The 17,581-nt window shown below is 42.6% G+C and overlaps 3 protein-coding genes across 6 annotated transcripts in view; 2 read left to right on the top strand and 1 right to left on the bottom strand.

The window, feature by feature from the left end:
- LOC147332585 (nuclear GTPase SLIP-GC-like) overlaps nt 1-17,581 on the top strand; it is a 144,018-nt gene that overhangs the window by 51,773 nt on the left and 74,664 nt on the right. The window lies entirely within an intron of this gene.
- Nucleotides 1-17,581, top strand: part of LOC147332586 (nuclear GTPase SLIP-GC-like) — a 145,074-nt gene that overhangs the window by 84,141 nt on the left and 43,352 nt on the right. The gene's annotated exons all lie outside the window — the stretch shown is intronic.
- LOC147332589 (uncharacterized) lies at nt 8,029-9,084 on the bottom strand. The gene is made up of 4 exons (XM_086290622.1): nt 8,906-9,084; nt 8,503-8,591; nt 8,229-8,389; nt 8,029-8,065 (listed from the first exon to the last, which is right to left on the bottom strand). Exons 1-4 carry the CDS (start codon nt 8,959-8,961, stop codon nt 8,036-8,038), a joined length of 336 nt encoding a protein of 111 aa, XP_086146748.1. The 5' UTR covers nt 8,962-9,084; the 3' UTR covers nt 8,029-8,035.

Genomic DNA, 17,581 nt, shown 5'->3' with positions numbered 1-17,581 from the left:
TTAATATTTAGTTGATGAATAGAGTTTATTTTTGATCTGTATTTTTCAAGTCTGAAAAAGTAAGCAGAATTTTGTTCGCCCTCCTCCAGCCACCTCTTCCTGGATCTTATGAAAGCACCCTCAGCCTTGCGTCGATATAAACCGTCCAATTTATTTTGAAGTTCTAGTAAAGTTAATTTATCTTCCTCTGAGATTTCTTCTGGGGACTTCTGGTAATAAGAGGCAATTCTGCTTATTACTTCTTGTTCTTCAGCTTTCCTTAATTTAGCAATTTGACTCCCGTATCTTCTCAAGAATTTGCATGCTTCAAATTTAAAAAGTTCCCAATTGGTACAAAAGGACTTCTCTCTGTTAGCTTTGTTCCAATAATAAACAATTAATTTATTAATCTGCATGTTAACCATTTTATCTTTTAGTAAATAATTATTTAACTTCCAATAAGAGAATTTATGAGGTATAGTATCCAGTGTAAACAGCTGGACGTTAATGTGAATTGCTCTATGATCAGTGAGGGGGGTGGCAAGTATATTAACGGTAATATTATCTTTATCAATACAGTCAGAAACAAGCCAAAAGTCGATACGTGATTGCCTGGATCCTGTCTTATTGCTCCAAGTAAAGAGTCTATCATCTGGAAATTTTTCTCTCCAAATATCCACAAGATTAAATTTTCCCATGAAATTTTTTTAAGTTTGCACTGTATGAAGACTGCTGCCCTGGAGGCCACCTATCAACCGTATTGTCTAAAGCAATGTTAAAGTCTCCACCAATTAAGAGGACTGAATTTGGGTATTTGGAGAGCCAGAAATTAATTCTTTCTTCTAAGGAGTCAAGTAATTTATCATTTTCAGTTTTATTATTGTAACCATATATATTTACTGCAATGAAAGTACTGTTATTGTGTCTGATTAGTGAGCAGAGGTAGTGTCCTAAGGTGTCACAGTCAGAGTGTAACACATCTCCAGAAAAATAATTTTTAAGCGTGGCAACTCCAGCAGAACGCTCAGAGCCATGGGACAACCAGACTTCATTACCCCATTGTGATTTCCAAAAATTTGTATCAGCAGGTGTGGAATGACTCTCTTGGAAAAAGCAAAAATCTGTTTTAAATTGTTTGGCAAATAAAAACAAAGCTTTGCGTTTACATGTTTGTCTTAAACCCCTGGTATTAAGAGAAACATATGAAAAAGACAAAGTTATTAGAAAAAAGAAAGAGAAAAAGTAAGTTCTAAACTTCTACAGCTAAGAATAGATCTATAGGATAAGGGGACCGGGTGCTGCACAATTTAGGTAGTAGAACAGTAAAAACCCTGAGTGACTAAGCTTATAAAAATACAGTATTTAACTATCTGCTATGGTTTAAATATAGCTTTTTATAGATAAACACACTCTTCAACACAAAATAAAACTTTAACCTGAGGGTGAAAATATCAAGTTCACCATGTGAACAAGCTTACAGAAATGTCATTTCGGAGACTGAATAAGCGTCTCTATGAAGGAGGGAAAACTTCTGATCCACTGATGAATCCTCGGCCTCCCACGAAATAAGCCGGCTTACCCTCCTTACGGGCTTTGTCTATCATCGGCCACAGTTTGTCACGACGTTCTCTGTCCTCCCTGGACAGATCTTCAGCGAACCTCAAATGATTGTCCTGCAGGTAGGAGGATGTTTTGGCTGCTTTCCATACAACATCTCTGTAGATTCGGGAGGTGAACTGCACGATGATGCCTCTAGGTCTGGTGCTACCTTGTCGCTTGGCTCCGAGTCGGTGTAGATGACGTCAGGCAGCCTATGATTTTGTTCTGGCAGAACAGACTGGCATATCACAGTCACCTTTCCCCTTACGTCTTCTTTCTCAGCCTCCCTGACTCCATGTAGTCTGAGATTCCACCTCCTGGAATATCTTTCCAACTCAGAGATTCTCTGTTGGCAGTTGTCCACTCGACCTTCCTCTTTAGTTACTTTTTTTTCCAAGTCGCAAACTTTCCCCTTCATATCTTTCATTTCCGCGCACACAAAATCAATCGTCTTTTTGAGACCCTCAATCTGGAGCGTATTCTCTTTCACCATGTTCGAGTTCTCTCTCACCATGCTCTCAATGTTATCAGACCTGGTGTTTATTAGTGCCGACAGACGAGAAATTATCTCATTTACATCAACTGGGTCAGAGTTGCTGCGTTCGTACATCACCTTCTTCGGAGCTGGCGATTTGAGAGGTGTAACAGGGAGAGGTGGGAACTCATCCATTTCTTCTTCGGCTAACGTGAGTGCCACCGTAGTAGCTGCGTAGTTATGGAAGCTATCCATTAGCACGTTGCTGGGCGTAGCACTCTCCTCGTTAGCATTCTCAGGCGCTATCTTAGACTCGGAACTTTCCAGTCCCCTTTTCGCTCCTTTCTGATTCGGCATTCTGCTGCTTCTTGCCCTATGATTGCTGTATCTTCTCTTATTTAGTGAATTGTTAGTGTTAGCAGCATAAAGTTGAGGTTTTACCGTTGTTCACGAACTTTCTGTGCAGAACTCGGTAGAGAGCATCTACTCACTCCGCCATCTTGGCACCCCCCCGGGTAGACCCGATTTGTACGGTCCGACTTTGCACATGCGCAGTAAGGATCGGGAGTCCCGATCTGTCACTATCTTTTTATTTTTTTGTTTTTGTCTACATTATATTAAATGTGTCATTATCGAAACATTTTAAGAGATACTTGTTATTCTTAACATCTTAACAGATACTCTGACCTGTAACTATCGTAAAATGCTTCGACCGGAAGTAGACACCTTTCGCGCATGCAGGGTACCGATCGGGTTTCCGGTACGGATCGGGTAGTGACACTCGGCTTGATGCGTACTTCGAATTGGATTAATATCCAATGTTCTAAAAGTAAATTTAATCGGGTTATAAAATCCATTCCATTGTCACTTAAAAACATAGTTGTAAATGATATAATATATTCTGACATCTCCCCCAAGTTAAGGCAATTATATATAGATGGTATTCAATTTTGTGATGTTAAATGCAACAATAAGTTTCTTAGATCTTCATTAAGGAGTCTTTATTCTCCAAATTTACTTAGACGTAATTACATATTAAAAGATTTCCAAAGGGAAGAAATTGAAAAAATAAGAACTGATTATATCACCTTCCCTATCCCTCCTAAAGGGAAAGAAGTCCAATTTAAAATCTTGAATAAAATTTACCCGACAAATAGACTCCTTAGTGAGAGATTCAAAATAGAAACGGGTAATTGGGTATTTTGTGAAACAGAAGAGGAGGATTTGGACCATCTATTCTTTTTGTGCAATTTTATACAAATATTTTGGTTGGATTTTCATACCTGGCTTTATTCCAGTGGGATTCAAATTACCCCATTTACCTTAAATATGATAATGTTTGGAGTGTTTTTGAAAGAAAAGAAAGCTAATTATGGTGTTAATGTGTTATTAATCTTGTGCAAGCATTTTATACATAAATGTCGCTTTTTTAAGACTAAACCAACACTAGCTTACTGGAAAAACGACTTAAACCTGTTGGTTAAATCTTTGACTTTAGTTAAAAAGAAAAAGGCTGCTTTTTTTGTTTCCTTTATGGAAGATTTTGATTTAGTGAGTTAATAATCTGTTAAATTATGTGACCCCATCTTTATATTTTATTTTCACTATGTATGAAAGTTGCTAATATGTAAGAAATGTCTATTCTCTGAATCTGTAATATATGGTGCATTCAATACATCACACATCTCCTCTCCAGTGCTGTTAACATACTGATCCCCTACAAATATTCCATGATATAAAGTAACATTGTCATGTTTTTATGTTGGTTTTACCAAACTCATAATCACATATTTATTTAACATAATCTGAAGATTCAAGTCTGTTCAGCAGTGTATTTGTATAAAAATTCTGTGGCTGTATGTTCCTTTTTTCAAGATTTTTAAAAAAAAAATCTTTTTAAAACAACTATTGCATTTTCTTACAGTAGCCAGTAAAATAATTGTCATAGTTGCATGTTCTGTTTTTTTTTATTCAGTTTTCCTGTAGGTGATGCAGCAAGACTGAATCAGTCCCTGGCAAACATAAAAAAGGATGAACTGGAAACCTGGACCATCTCGTCTTAACAGTGCTCATTTTGAAGAAAATGCCTTCACCATGGACTCAAAGGTTAATAAAATCTATAACTATACAAAATGTGTTGTGTTATAAAAAACAACATTAAATAAAAAGTTCCTCATTCTTTTGTTATGCTTCTATATGGAAACTGTCGCCCGAGGAGCACATGAGTTCCAACTATTTTCAGTTTTCCATGTATTCATGTGAGGTCAACTGGGAGAGGTGCAAGACACAATATTTTGGTAAGTACTGGCACAGAGGTAAGTGAATCTCCAGGTTTGTCAAGCAAAGTGTCAGGCAACGGTAATTTTGGTCAGACACTTGCAAAATCCAACCACAGGATGACATCTGCCGCCAGTACTGCCATCTTGATTTAAAATGACATACATCTGGATGACACTGCCGTAACAGTGGATATTGACAAACAGGACCATAGTTACATGTTATCAACTATGTTAGCAAAACCGGACCGTATTCAAGAGGATAACTGCTGCAACATTAAGTCTTAAAAGTCTTTAAAGTGGAAAAATCAGGCTTCAGAAGAGACGCTAACAAAATACATTGTTGAGTTTGTAATCAGGTAGCGGAGACGACGTCTGGGTTCAACACTTTATTTCAGGTTTTACAGCGGCACTCCATCCTTTTACCTCTCTCTCTACTTTCTTCTTCTCTCCTCTCTCTTGCCCAGGCTCATTAGTGGCACCCCTGGTCTTACAGGGTAACATCAAAGTACTAATTTTCTTCCTTTATTATAGAACCTTGTAAACACAACATCTCCCCCTTTTCTCAAATAATACTCTCTCCCTTGCAGCACAACATGAAACATTCAACAGCCTTTTACTTTTGAGGCAATTAGTAACTTCAGAACAGTTTTATATATATCCTGATAAAAGAACTGTAATGGCAAAGTAAACGTGCCCCGGATCAACGCTGAATCAAAAGGAACAAACATGTGCCTTCTTCTCAGCTCATTAGAAGTCACAGCTGGAATTAAAGATAGGTAATGAAACTCAAATGCACTTTTCATTCACAGTCATTTCTCACATCTGCATATTTCTCCTTTCTTTTTTACCTCTGACCTTTTTCATAATCAAGTCTTTTGTCCATCTTGGTGGTTGTCTGTCCCTCTGCAGGGTGGGACGTGTAGCAGTCTGTGCTGAGCTGATGTTTTCCGCCTCTGTATCAGCTCTTTGCGTGTGTTTTGAGTTCTCTGGGACGAGTGAGAGATGTGCTGCATTCCATCTTCTCCCATCGCTGAGGATGAAAGAACTCTCACCCGTCTGCTGCTGTACCTCCAGCGGGTTGGTGTATTGTGGCTCTCCTTTTCCCACATGGAATGGCTTCCGTACTCTCACTGAAGCACCCATAGTCACTATAGTAGGTTTAGCACCTCTCTTTCTGTCTGTGTAAAGTGCACTTCTTTTCTGTGTCAATGTTACTTTGGATCTGATGTGGTCATATTGCCCAGCATCCTTCGGTGGTGGCAGGATATTGAGTTTAGTCCGCATGGCTCTTCCTCTGAGGAGCTGGAAAGGGGACTCACCGGTTGTAGCATGGGGAGTAGCTCGATTATTTTGAAGCGGTTCTGTAATCACAGTTTTCCATGGTTGCTGAGTAGCTTGTGCTGTCTGTATGGAGTCCTTCAGGACTCTATTAAAGCGCTCCACACATCCATTTGCTTGAGGATGATAGACGCTTGTCCTGATGTGTTTTATGCCCCTTTCAGCGAGAAACTTAGCAAAGGCAGCTGATGTGAACTGTGGACCATTATCAGTTGTAATTTCATAAAGATTTCCTTCACAAGCAAAAATAGAAGTCAGGAATGCAACCACTGTCGCAGTTGAGGCATTTGGTGTGAATGCGACTTCAGGCCACTTACTGAAATAGTCGACTAGTGTGATGGCAAACCTGCAGTCATAGGTTCCTTGTTCAAACGGACCAACAATGTCGACAGCAACATGTTGAAACGGACCCTCTGGGAATTTGATGGGTTGTAACGGTGCAGGCGAAACAGCTGCTGTCTTGTCACATGATTGGCAGGTTGTGCATGTGGACAATATTTAGTGGACCAGCTCATCCATGTTTGGCCATTAATATAGATCTCTCAGGCGTTGTTTGGTTCGGACCATGCCTTGATGTCCTTCATGGGCTAGATGCACTACTTTTTCACCCTGCGATTTGGGAACGATCAGCCGTGTTCCTCTAAATATCAGCGGTGACTCTGCTGCCAGTTCATGTTGGACCAGGAAGTAGGGTTTGACGTCATCTAGTAAGGATTTGCATACTTTCAGCCAGCCCGAAAGAACGATCTGTCTTAGTTTTGTTAATTCAGGACAGTCTTCACATTCTGCTTTGAAGTCAGCCAGTGGAAGCGTTGTTAGCTGAGGAGAAATTTCAGCAATCTCTGTGATTAAGTCCTGTTCAGAGTCTTCACTTGTGTTTGTGGTATGCAGGGGAACACGGGACATACAGTCAGCGATAACATTTTGGCTTTCTGGACGGTACTCTAAGTCATACTGGAAACACATCAGTCTGGCTGACCAACGTGCTATCCTCATGCCAGCTCTGTTCATCCCCTTAGTACTTAACAGGGTGGTGAGGGCCTGGTGATCAGTTCTCAGAGTAAATCTGCGTCCCCATATGTACTTCCTCTATCTTTCGATGGCCCATACGCAGGCGAGGGCTTCTTTTTCAATTGTTGAATAATTCCTCTCGGCTGGGGACAGGGTGCGGGAACCAAAAGCAACAACCCGTTGCTCATTGTTTGAGTTCATCTGGGTCAGAACAGCTCCAAGACCATAATCTGACGCATCAGCGGTGATGAACGTTGGCAGATTTGGGTTGAAGATTGCCAGTGCTGGGCTTTTTAGTAGCATTTCCTTCAGTTTGTTGAAGCTTTCATTTGCTGTATCAGTCCATTGAAGTTCAGCCGTCTGACTTGTCCGAAGTAGCTTATGGAGTGGTTCAACCACAGTTGTATAGTTTGGTAGGAATTTGCTGAACCACAAAGTCAAGCCTAAGAAGGAACAAAGAGCAGCCATGTCTTTTGGTGCAGGAGCTTTGGCGATGGCCGTCAGGTGGTCTGGGCTGGGGCTTAGGCCATCCTTGGAAATGACGTGTCCCAAGAACAGAATAGATGTCTTTCCAAATGAACTTTTGTTGAAGTTGATCTGCAGACCGACATCCTTCAGGCGTTGGCCCAGATAGCAAGGAAACATTGAAACAATGTTGAGTCAATATCAGGCTGTGTCATTGAATCAACGTTGAAGTGTGACGTTGACCTAACGTCACTCTTGCACCCTTTTTTAACGTTGAAACAACGTCAGGTTTTGATGTTGAATCAATGTTGAAACCTGACGTTGATTCAACGTTATATTTTCTAATACTGCTGACATTGAAACAATGTCAGATTCTGATATTGAAACACTGTTGAGCTATGGTGTTGATTTTCCACGTCTTTCGCACAGTTGCTTTTTATTAAAACAACAGTTAAATCATGACTGGAAATCTACCTTTCTTTATAGGTATTTTAACCAATACTAAACTACTGCATGTTTCCATCAATACTTCAACCACCTAAACACATAATTGTACTTATTCCTTAAATTGGACACCCTTTATAAAAAAAACCCAAATGTCTCACAATGTATCATGTCAATATTAATATCCTAAAATAAGAAAGCATTGCATGTGATGTAAGAGAGAAAAAAAATAAACAAAAAAAGGTCAATAGGCATGTTTCGTTTGCTAAATACTTTATTAAAAGACAGTTTCCTATTTACGTTTATATGATTCACAGAAGTTTGTAATTTTTTTGCATGATGTGCGTCCTGCACCCACCCAAACGATCTGGGGCGTATCGGAGCCATTTCTGCACTGCTTGTGCAAAGACAAACTCGGACATAGAGTTTGCTCCTAACTGCTGCGTCAGGCTCCAATCAAGGCAAAGCGTCTCACCTATAGACACATTTTAAGAGATGGAATTAGCGTGTCTCATGTCTTAAATGTGTAGGCAAGTGCTTGTGTGTTTAATCAACAGGCCGTTGTTATGTATTTAAATCACATCTGACAGCTATTACAATTTATAGTTACAAAGTGTACATAACCTTTATATACTTACCATTGCCTTATTTGCCTCTTGTGATTGAAGAGCTGGCTCTGCATTGTTTAGCTCCTCAATGTTGTGCAAGGGCAAATCCAGAGGCAGTACCCCAGCATCTACCGATTCATTGCGGATGGCTCTGACCTCCTCACGGAGTTCATTAACAGCTCTCGTCAGGTCTGACAGAAAAAGAAATTTTTTTTTTAAGTATTTAAGAATACAGACAACTTGTCAAATGTTTCCTTGTGTCACACACAGATATGTACAAAGACACTAGACAGTATTTTATTACCTGGTATTTTCACTCGAGGGGCCTGGGGAAACCATTTTTTGGTGGGCTGCTCATCCTCTGAGTCACTATATGTGTACAGGGGATTTGGTCTAAAGAAAAAAAGTTGAAAGCGGTCATAAGTAATTACAAATGTGCTTTTGGAATATTTTTTCCTAAAGTTACAGTTTGATTTATAACAACACACACAGGAAACAGATGTGCAAGAAGGTACAGTATACAAGGAATTTTTGAAGTGCACAAGTGTACACGGCTTTGCATTTATAAAAAGTTTACAAGCTTCCACTTTTTGGACTATATTATGTGGTGATATTGCAGTATGCAAGCACCACAGATATGTATAAAAGACAAGATCATAAATTCTTAGCAATCAAAGATATGTTTGTGAAATAAAAAAAAGTTTTACTTGTGCTTTCTTTTATGACTGGTCTGAGTTTCAGCTTCGGACTGAAGGTCAGACATATCACAGTGTTCACTTAGATATTTCTGAAGACTGCGTTCTGCTTCGTGAAATGTGTCTGGAAGTACAAACACAATGTATGGCCAGACATAAATTAGGACACGAAAAACTTGTTATTGTTACATTTATACAACACCAATCCAGATGATACCCACCATGGCTTATCAGAAGTCGGACTGGTGCATAGGTGAGCCATGTTGCACCAGGATGAACTCTCCTCTTTACTGTGTCGTGGATCCTGAATGTGTCTCACGGAGGATATGGAGGCCATGACAATTTCTCCCCATTTATCCATGATCTAGGGACTATTTCTGTACCACCAGTGCTAAACTGCACAATGCACCAGTCTTTCATTTTTATCTTTTTTTTAATTTGGAGTCCTTTTTTGCCCTGTCTAGGATAAACAGGAAACAGATAATTACAATATATTTCATAGTCACTACAAAACTTGATCTATTGATTGAACTAAATAATAAATAATAGCTTAAAATGTATATAGGCAACAATTACAAGCAAACCCGTATATGTAAGCATTTAAACACTGAAGATAATAAAATTAACAGTATTTTGTCTAAGTCTGCCATTGTAGGAATTCATGGCACCGAGACAAAAACATGGCGCACAGTGTGGCGTCAAAATAGGCGCACACCTTTGACACTGCGTTTTCTCCGTCTTCCTCGTCCACACGTAAATGCTAAACGCAGTTTACGTGTGGACAAAAGGTGCAAACGCAAGTTAGGTGAGCGTGCAGCGTAAAGTTAGGTGAGCGTGCAACATAAAGTTTGAATTGAGTGCGAATCGAAGCGGGTGCTCACCAATCATTAAAAGTAACAAAGTCATTGAACACATTTATACAGTTACCTTTACATTTATCAATCATATATCACAGATTTACAATTGTTTGTAGTACTATGCTAAAAAGCAACTACAGAGCGAAAGTCTGGGTCAAGCGCCGAGGCGACGGCAAGAACAAAGGAACCCTCGAAGCGTTAAAGCTAGCTTTGTAAGGGAATATAACGGAAAAGTATGAAACGAAAATGTTTTCTTTGTTGATAGACTTTGTTTGCAGTGCAATTTATTTGTTGCCGGATTGTAAGATGAAAGTAGACACAATTTCGGGCTCCCACATTTTATCCGAAACTTTACATTAACAAGTTTTTTTTTTTTTGTTTTACTGTTATTCAAATGCAACCGTGGAAATAACTAATAGAACAAAAGTCATTCATTCTTACCTTATACTAATCGTGGTGCAGGCCAGTGCAGTGCATGAACTGATGCCTTCTCCGGTCAATTCCGCTGAGAGTAAATCTAATGTCCCGCTCTACAAGCTCTACAACCAAGACAATGGTTACCTGGAGGGATGTACCAATGTGATAGGGGTGCTGCGGAATAGTCCAAGTGGTAGCAGCTTTAATTTCCCGCTCAACCATAAATCGATGGTTTTTCAACGTGATTGTTGTCACCTTGTCAACTATAAATAGATCAACAATCAACGATGACAGAACAACAGTGAATCAATGTTATTTCAATGTCAGTGTAAGGTTTCATCAGTATTTCAATGTTGTTTCAACATTGGTTTTGTGTTGACATTTCAATCCTGACGATTCTGATGGTTCAGATGGAAAATCAACATCTGTTCAATGTCTCCTTGCTATCTGGGGGATGACAGCCTGTAATCATTCATCATGCTCTTCTCTGGAATGTCCATACACTATTATGTCATCCAAGTAGTTCTGTACTCCTGTCTGGTCTCTTAGGACTGTTTGCATCATCTTTTGGAAGGCAGAAGGGGCTGAAGCAAGTCCAAATGGGACTCGGGTAAATTGGAAGAGTCCTTCATGGGTTATGAATGCTGTGAGGCTTTGGCTATCAGGGTGAAGAGGCAGTTGATGATAAGCTGAACTTAAATCAATCTGGCTATAATGTGTAGCCCCAGCCAGCTGTGTGAACAAATCCTCCATGTGAGGAAGAGGGTAACAGTCCATGATCACACTCTTGTTAGGTTCACGCAGATCCACACAAAGTCTTAAGCCTCCCTTACTTTTTCTTGCAACCACTAGAGGACTCACCCATTCAGCTGCATCCACTGGTTCGATGATGTCTGCTTGGAGTAGACGTTTAAATTCAGCTGACACCTCCTCACGTATGCTGAGTGGTAGATGCCGCAGTTTTTGACAAACCGGCTGTACTGTCTTGTTCACTTGAACTTTGTGGATGAACCCTTTAACAGCTCCGAGGTGATGGGAAGAAGAACAATCAATGTTATTCACCATGCATGTTTGTTTACTGGCTGGTGATCCTCTTGCAGGATCCTCTCCTTTGTTGATGACTTTTCCAGCAATGATATCAATGTTAAGTGCTTTAATTAAGTTCAACCCCAGCAAAGGTGATCCATCATTAACTATGAAGAATGATCCTGGCACTGTTCTGTTATTGTTTGCAACCCTCACTGAAGCCTGTAGGCAGCCAATGACAGGCACGTCACCTTTTGCATAAGTGACAAGCTTAACTTTCAGTTCAGTCAAAGCACAGGGTGGAAAATGTTATTAGTAGATGGCTTCTGGAAGGATAGATACTGAAGCTCCTGTATCCACAATTAACTCCAGAACCTGAGAGTTTCCCTGTGGTGTTTCAATGTTCATTTTGCATGTAATCTTATCACATGCTGCAGTCATCAGTTTGTGATCATCAACACATAAGACTGTAAACTCGGGAACAACTACTTCCCTGACCACTACTACAGCTGATTTACAAACTCTGGCGAAGTGCCCTTTTTTGTTGCATTCATCACATTTTACTTTTGCTGCTGGACAGTTTTTATCATTAGCCAGGTGTTTCTCAGATCCACATCTGAAACAATGACGCTGTTACTCTTTATCATTTGCCTTTTTGTGCCATTCTTTAGATGTAGGTCTACGGGCTTGAGCTGGTCGCGCTCCTCTTTTTCCCTGAAGACGTGCGTCCTTCACCTCCACAGCTTGTACTGCAGCAGTCTGGGCTGTGGGCGCAGTAGAGAGGAGTGTAGCAGTCCTTACCGCAGCCTCCACCTGACACGTAATAGTAACTGCCTTGTCCAATGTAAGGTCCTCCTCCAGCAGCAATTTATCTTTAACCCTCTCAAGGCAGACGTTGCCGATTTGAGACAGTTAAAAACTAACAACCTGATTACCCCACATACATATTTTATCAGTTTTTTTTACTCAGAAGTACCACTGCAGGACTTGGTTGTGCATTAGCAACAAAAAACTTAATTTGAGCCTGAGAGGGTTAACAACACTGAGATTAGCATTAGCAACAAGTTGATCCCGAATCATTTCACCCTCCATTACTCCAAAACCACAATGGCACAGCTAGCGCTCTGAGGGCGGCAACATACTGGGTTACAGTTTCATCAGCCCGCTGAACTCGCTGTCTGAATGTGTGCCTGCATGCCACTACATTCACTTTAGGGACAAAATGGTTTTCAAGCGCCGTCATGGCTTCAGCAAACGTTGTACCTTGATTCAGCAGTGTGTAGAACAGTCGTTGTCCCTCTGATCCCATGTTTCTCCGGCCATGTTTCTCCCGTGGCATCTATCGCTAGCATGTAGTTCTCAAAGAATTTGCACCACGTCATAAACGGTATCGGCGGCTCACCTGCACGTTGCAAAAAGGGCGGTGGGCTCGGTACTGAAGCGCTCATCCTCGTCGCCAATTTGTTGAGTTTGTAATCAGGTAGACGACGTCTGAGTTCAACACTTTATTTCAGGCTTTACAGCGGCACTCCATCTTTTTACCTCTCTCTCTACTTTCTTCTTCTCTCCCCTCTCTTGCCCAGCCTCATTAGTGGCACCCCTGGTCTGACAGGGTAACAGCAAAGTACTAATTTGCTTCCTTTATTATAGAACCTTGTAAACACAACATACATGAAATAGCTGAGATTGCAATGCCAAAGGTCTATGCCAGGTCTGGGCAACTCGAGGCCTCAAGTGCTGGTGTCCTGCAGGCATTTAGATTTGTCTTTGATCCATCACAGCTGATTTAAATGGCTAAATGACCTCCTCAACATGACTTGAAGTTCTCCAGAGGCCTGGTAATGAACTAATCATTTGATTCAGGTCTGTTGACACAGAGTGATATCTAAAACCTGCAGGACACTCGCACTTGAGGCCTGGAGTTGCCTACCTGGTCTATGCGTTTAAAGACAAAAGTTAAAAAGTGTCATCAAAGAACTAAAAGCTGTTGATATCAAATCAGTGTGCATCTTTGCCTGAGTCAATCAATGAAGTGCCAAAACACATATTGCGTTAAATACAAGAGGGTAAAAAGTCAGCTAAGTACTCTGAGGAGCAGTTTTCCACCACACTGCACTTTTGCCACCATACCCCAAAGGCATATGAGTATGGGAATGAGAATTTTAATAAAGCGCTCCCACCCAGTCACACCATCTGCAATTGGTACAGTAGTGTCTCATTTGATCCTAGCTTTACTGTAGCATCTTTTAAAGAACTACAAAGTCATGTATAGGCAAACAGAGAACAAGGAAAGGAAAAGGTGTGTGCTCTAATGATGGATGAAATTTACATCCACAAGATGACAGGGAACCAGTAGATATATGCACTGGTGAAATTGACGCTCTCGCCATCCAGGCCTTGCTCCTCATGGACCTAAAAAGTGCATGTGATCCTGGATACATGCCATATGCTAAAGCTTCTTCGTAATGCCTTTGCATCTTCTATGGAATTTGAGACAGAAGATGGGAGGAACACGAGGTGAAAAAACTTAACCGTCAGGGGCAAGTCTGTACTGGTACAGATTGTAAAACATCTTTTATAACACATCCTTTGCGTGAAGTCATTTTGTTGATAATCATTCTTTCTCAGTGCATTGTCCACCAAGGTTTAAACATTTTTATTATAATTATTTATAATTCTAACATCATCTGTCACATATTAATAAAAGTAGCAGTCTTCCAGTATAACCTGCTTTCGACGTATAAAGATGTTTGTTTACAAACTGGCATGCTGTTAACTGTCAGGGTCCAGTAATTACTGTACCAGTACGGTACCAGTATACATTGTAGTCATTCTTTCTCAACTCAGTGTCTGCAAAGCTTTAAACGCTTTTTTAAAAACAGATAATTAATCACAATTCTAACATAATTTTAGTCACATGTTCATAAAAGTAGTAGTCTTCAGACACACCCTGATTTTAATGTATTTAAAGTCCTCATAGCGTGTTTGTTTTTTTTTTCTTCCTTCTACGAGCTGGTACAGAAACACCGCAGAGAAGAGGGTGAGGCTCTCTGAGAAACTGAAGTAGCAACAGCGTGACACAACATGCCCTGACCTGTTAACTGGAGTTTTTACTCTTTAATGCAAATCTTTCACCACTAAAACTTTAGGCAGCGCTGCTAATCATATGATGGTCCTTGAGTTAGCTTTGGAAATTCACATGACACAGAGGCCTCTGGACAGGAAAAAGTATTAAGACAACCATGGAAGTATGTGTTTTAGATTAATGCTGTTGAGAACCAGTGATCAGTGGTGTATTTGGACTTCTTTTGGACTTCTTTAGGGTTGGTGAATCTCCCGCACAACTATGAAGATGCAGCAGAAGCTCCAACAGTTGATTCTGTTCATCTGGACATAACGTTTTGTGGAAGAAACGTTTCTTCACTCATCCAAGTGACTTCTGCAGTCTCAGCTGACTGCAGGTTCACCCAATCTTATAAACAGTACATTTGCATAATGACTGAAACCAGCCGACTGAAAGAACAATGGGCTGGGAGGTGGAGACTCTGTTGTCCTGCTGGGAGACTTCAATGCTCATGTGGGTAACAACAGCGAGTCCTGGAGGGGCGTGATTGGGAGGAACGGCCTCCCTGATCTGAACCCGAGCGGTGTTTTGTTATTGGACTTCTATGCAAATCACAGTTTGGCCATAACGAACACCCTGTTCGAATATAAGAGTGTCCATAAGTGCACGTGGCACCAGGACGCTCTAGGCCGCAGGTCGATGATCGATTTTGTAATCGTATCACCAGACCTGCGACCATATGTTCTGGACTCTCGGGTAAAGAGAGGGGCTGAGCTGTCAACTGATCACCACCTGGCGGTGAGTTGGATCAGGTGGCGGGGGAGGACGCTGGACAGACCTGGTGCACCTAAACGCGTAGTGAGGGTGTGCTGGGAACGTCTAGCAGAGGCCCCAGTCCGCGAGATCTTCAACACACACCTCCGGCAGAGCTTCAACAGCATTCTGAGGGAGACTGGGGACATTGAGTCCGAATGGACCATGTTTAGCGTCTCCATTGCCGAAGCTGCTGCATTGAGCTGGGGCCGCAAGGTGGTTGGTGCTTGCCGTGGTGGTAATCCCCGAACCAAATGGTGGACACCAGAGGTGAGGGGAGCCACCAGGCTGAAGAAGGAGTCCTATCGGGCTTGGTTAGCCTGTGGGACTCCAGAGACAGCTGACAGGTATCGACAGGCCAAGCGGAATGCGGCTTGGAGACCGGAGGGTGTGTTCCAACTACAGGGGGATCACACTCCTCAGCCTCTCTTGGAAAGTCTATGCCAGGGTGCTGGAAAGGAGAGTTCGTCCGCTAGTCGAACCTCAGAGACAGGAGGAACAATGCGGTTTTTGTCCTGGTCGCGGAACACTGGACCAGCTCTTTATCCTCTCAAGGATACTTGAGGGTGCATGGGAGTTTGTCCAACCAGTCTACATGTGTTTTGTGGACTTGGAGAAGGCATTCAACCGTGTCCCTCGGGGTGGGAGGTGCTGCGGGAGTATGGGGTGTCTGGCCCATTGCTACGGGCCATTTGATCCCTATACAACCGTTGCAAGAGCTTGGTTCGCATTGCCGGCAATAAGTTGGACTCGTTCCCAGTGGGTGATGTGCTCCGCCAGGGCTGCCCTTTGTCACCGATTCTGTTGATAATTTTTATGGACAGGATTTCTAGGCGTAGCCAAGTGGCAGGGGGCTTTCACTTCGGTGGCCTCAGAATCTCAGCCTCAGAATCTCACCTCTGCTTTTCGCGGATGATGTGGTTCTGTTGGCTTCATCGGGTGAAGGCCTCCAGCTCGCACTGGAACGGTTCGCAGCCGAGTGTGAAGCAGCGGGAATGAAGATCAGCACCTCCAAATCTGAGGCCATGGTTCTCAGCCGGAAAAGGCTGGAGTGCCCACTCCGGGTCGGGGATGAGTTCCTGCCCCAAGTGGAGGAGTTCAAGTATCTCGGGGTCTTGTTCGCGAGTGATGGGAGAAGGGAGCCGGAGATTGACAGACGGATTGGGGCTGCAGCTGCAGTAATGCAGACGCTGCACCGGTCTGTCGTGGTGAAGAGGGAGCTGAGTGTAAAAGCGAAGCTCTCAATTTACCGGTCGATCTACGTCCCTACCCTCACCTATAGCCACGAGCTGTGGGTAGTGACCGAAAGAACGAGATCACGGATACAAGCGGCAGAAATGAGCTTCCTCCGAAGGGTGGCTGGCCTCTCCCTTAGAGATAGGGTGAGAAGTTCGGCCATCCGGGAGGGGCTCAGAGTAGAGCCGCTGCTCCTCCACATCGAAAGGAGCCAGCTGAGGTGGTTCGGGCATCTGACAAGGATGCCTCCTGGGCGCCTCCGGGGTGAGGTGTTCCGGGCATGTCCCACTGGGAGGAGGCCCCGGGGCAGTCCCAGGACACGCTGGAGAGATTATATCTCTCGGCTGGCCTGGGAACGCCTTGGTGTTCCCCCGGATAAGCTGGAGGAGGTGGCTGGGGAGAGGGAGGTCTGGGCTTCTCTGCTTAGGCTGCTGCCCCCGCGACCCGGCCCCGGAAAAAGCGGATGAAGATGGATGGAAGATGGATGGCGTCTCAACTGCTCCAATACTCCTGACACATACGGGATCACTACAGGTTTTTGCTTAGGCAGCGGTTGTCCTTCTCTCCTGGATCGGCTGGAGCTTTCTTTTGGCGCCTTCCCAGCTTTGACAAAAGTCCAGCTGGAATAACCACATTTACTCAGGGCTTTCTTGATGTGGTGTTCTTCTTCTTCCCTGGCCGCTGTGTCTGTGGGGATGGTGTTCGCTCTGTGTTGTAGCGTCCTAATGACACCCAGTTTATGCTCCAGTGGATGATGAGAGTCAAACCTTAAATACTGATCTGTATGCGTAGGTTTACGGTACGCATCAGCTCTCACAGTCTAAGAAGGCTAACCTGGCACTTTTCATATCCTCCCTGGTGAATTTGATGTGTTGGTCCACCGAGTTGATGTGATCTGTGAAATGTGGTACGTGCTGAGATTTGATTTTCACCCAGGTGTCATCCACATATCTGAACCAATGGCTTGGTGGTGTTCCAGGGTAGAATAACAAAGCCCTCTTTTCCACTTCTTCCATATACAAATTGGCCACAATGGGTGAAACTGGGGAGCCCATGGCACACCCATGTTTCTCCCTGTAGTACTGACCCTTGTATGTGAAGTCGGTGGAATGAAGACACAGTTCCAAAAGCAAACACACTGAGACAGACCCAAACTTTCGTCCGTAGTTGCTCTGCTTCCACTTCTGCAATATTGTTGTTTCAAATTGCTGTTTCTGTGGCTTTGATCAGTTTCACTAGCGGGATTTGTCTCGGTGTGACAGCAAAATTCAACCC

This window comes from Aulonocara sp. 'chitande type north' Nkhata Bay, linkage group LG4 (genome assembly GCF_057382095.1).
Source record: "Aulonocara sp. 'chitande type north' Nkhata Bay isolate Kocher_YH1m ecotype deep benthic linkage group LG4, A_spYH_male_GT1.1, whole genome shotgun sequence".
NCBI lineage: Eukaryota > Metazoa > Chordata > Actinopteri > Cichliformes > Cichlidae > Aulonocara > Aulonocara sp. 'chitande type north' Nkhata Bay.
Note: the sequence above shows the minus strand (reverse complement) of the source record. Positions and strands in the feature narration are given on the sequence as shown.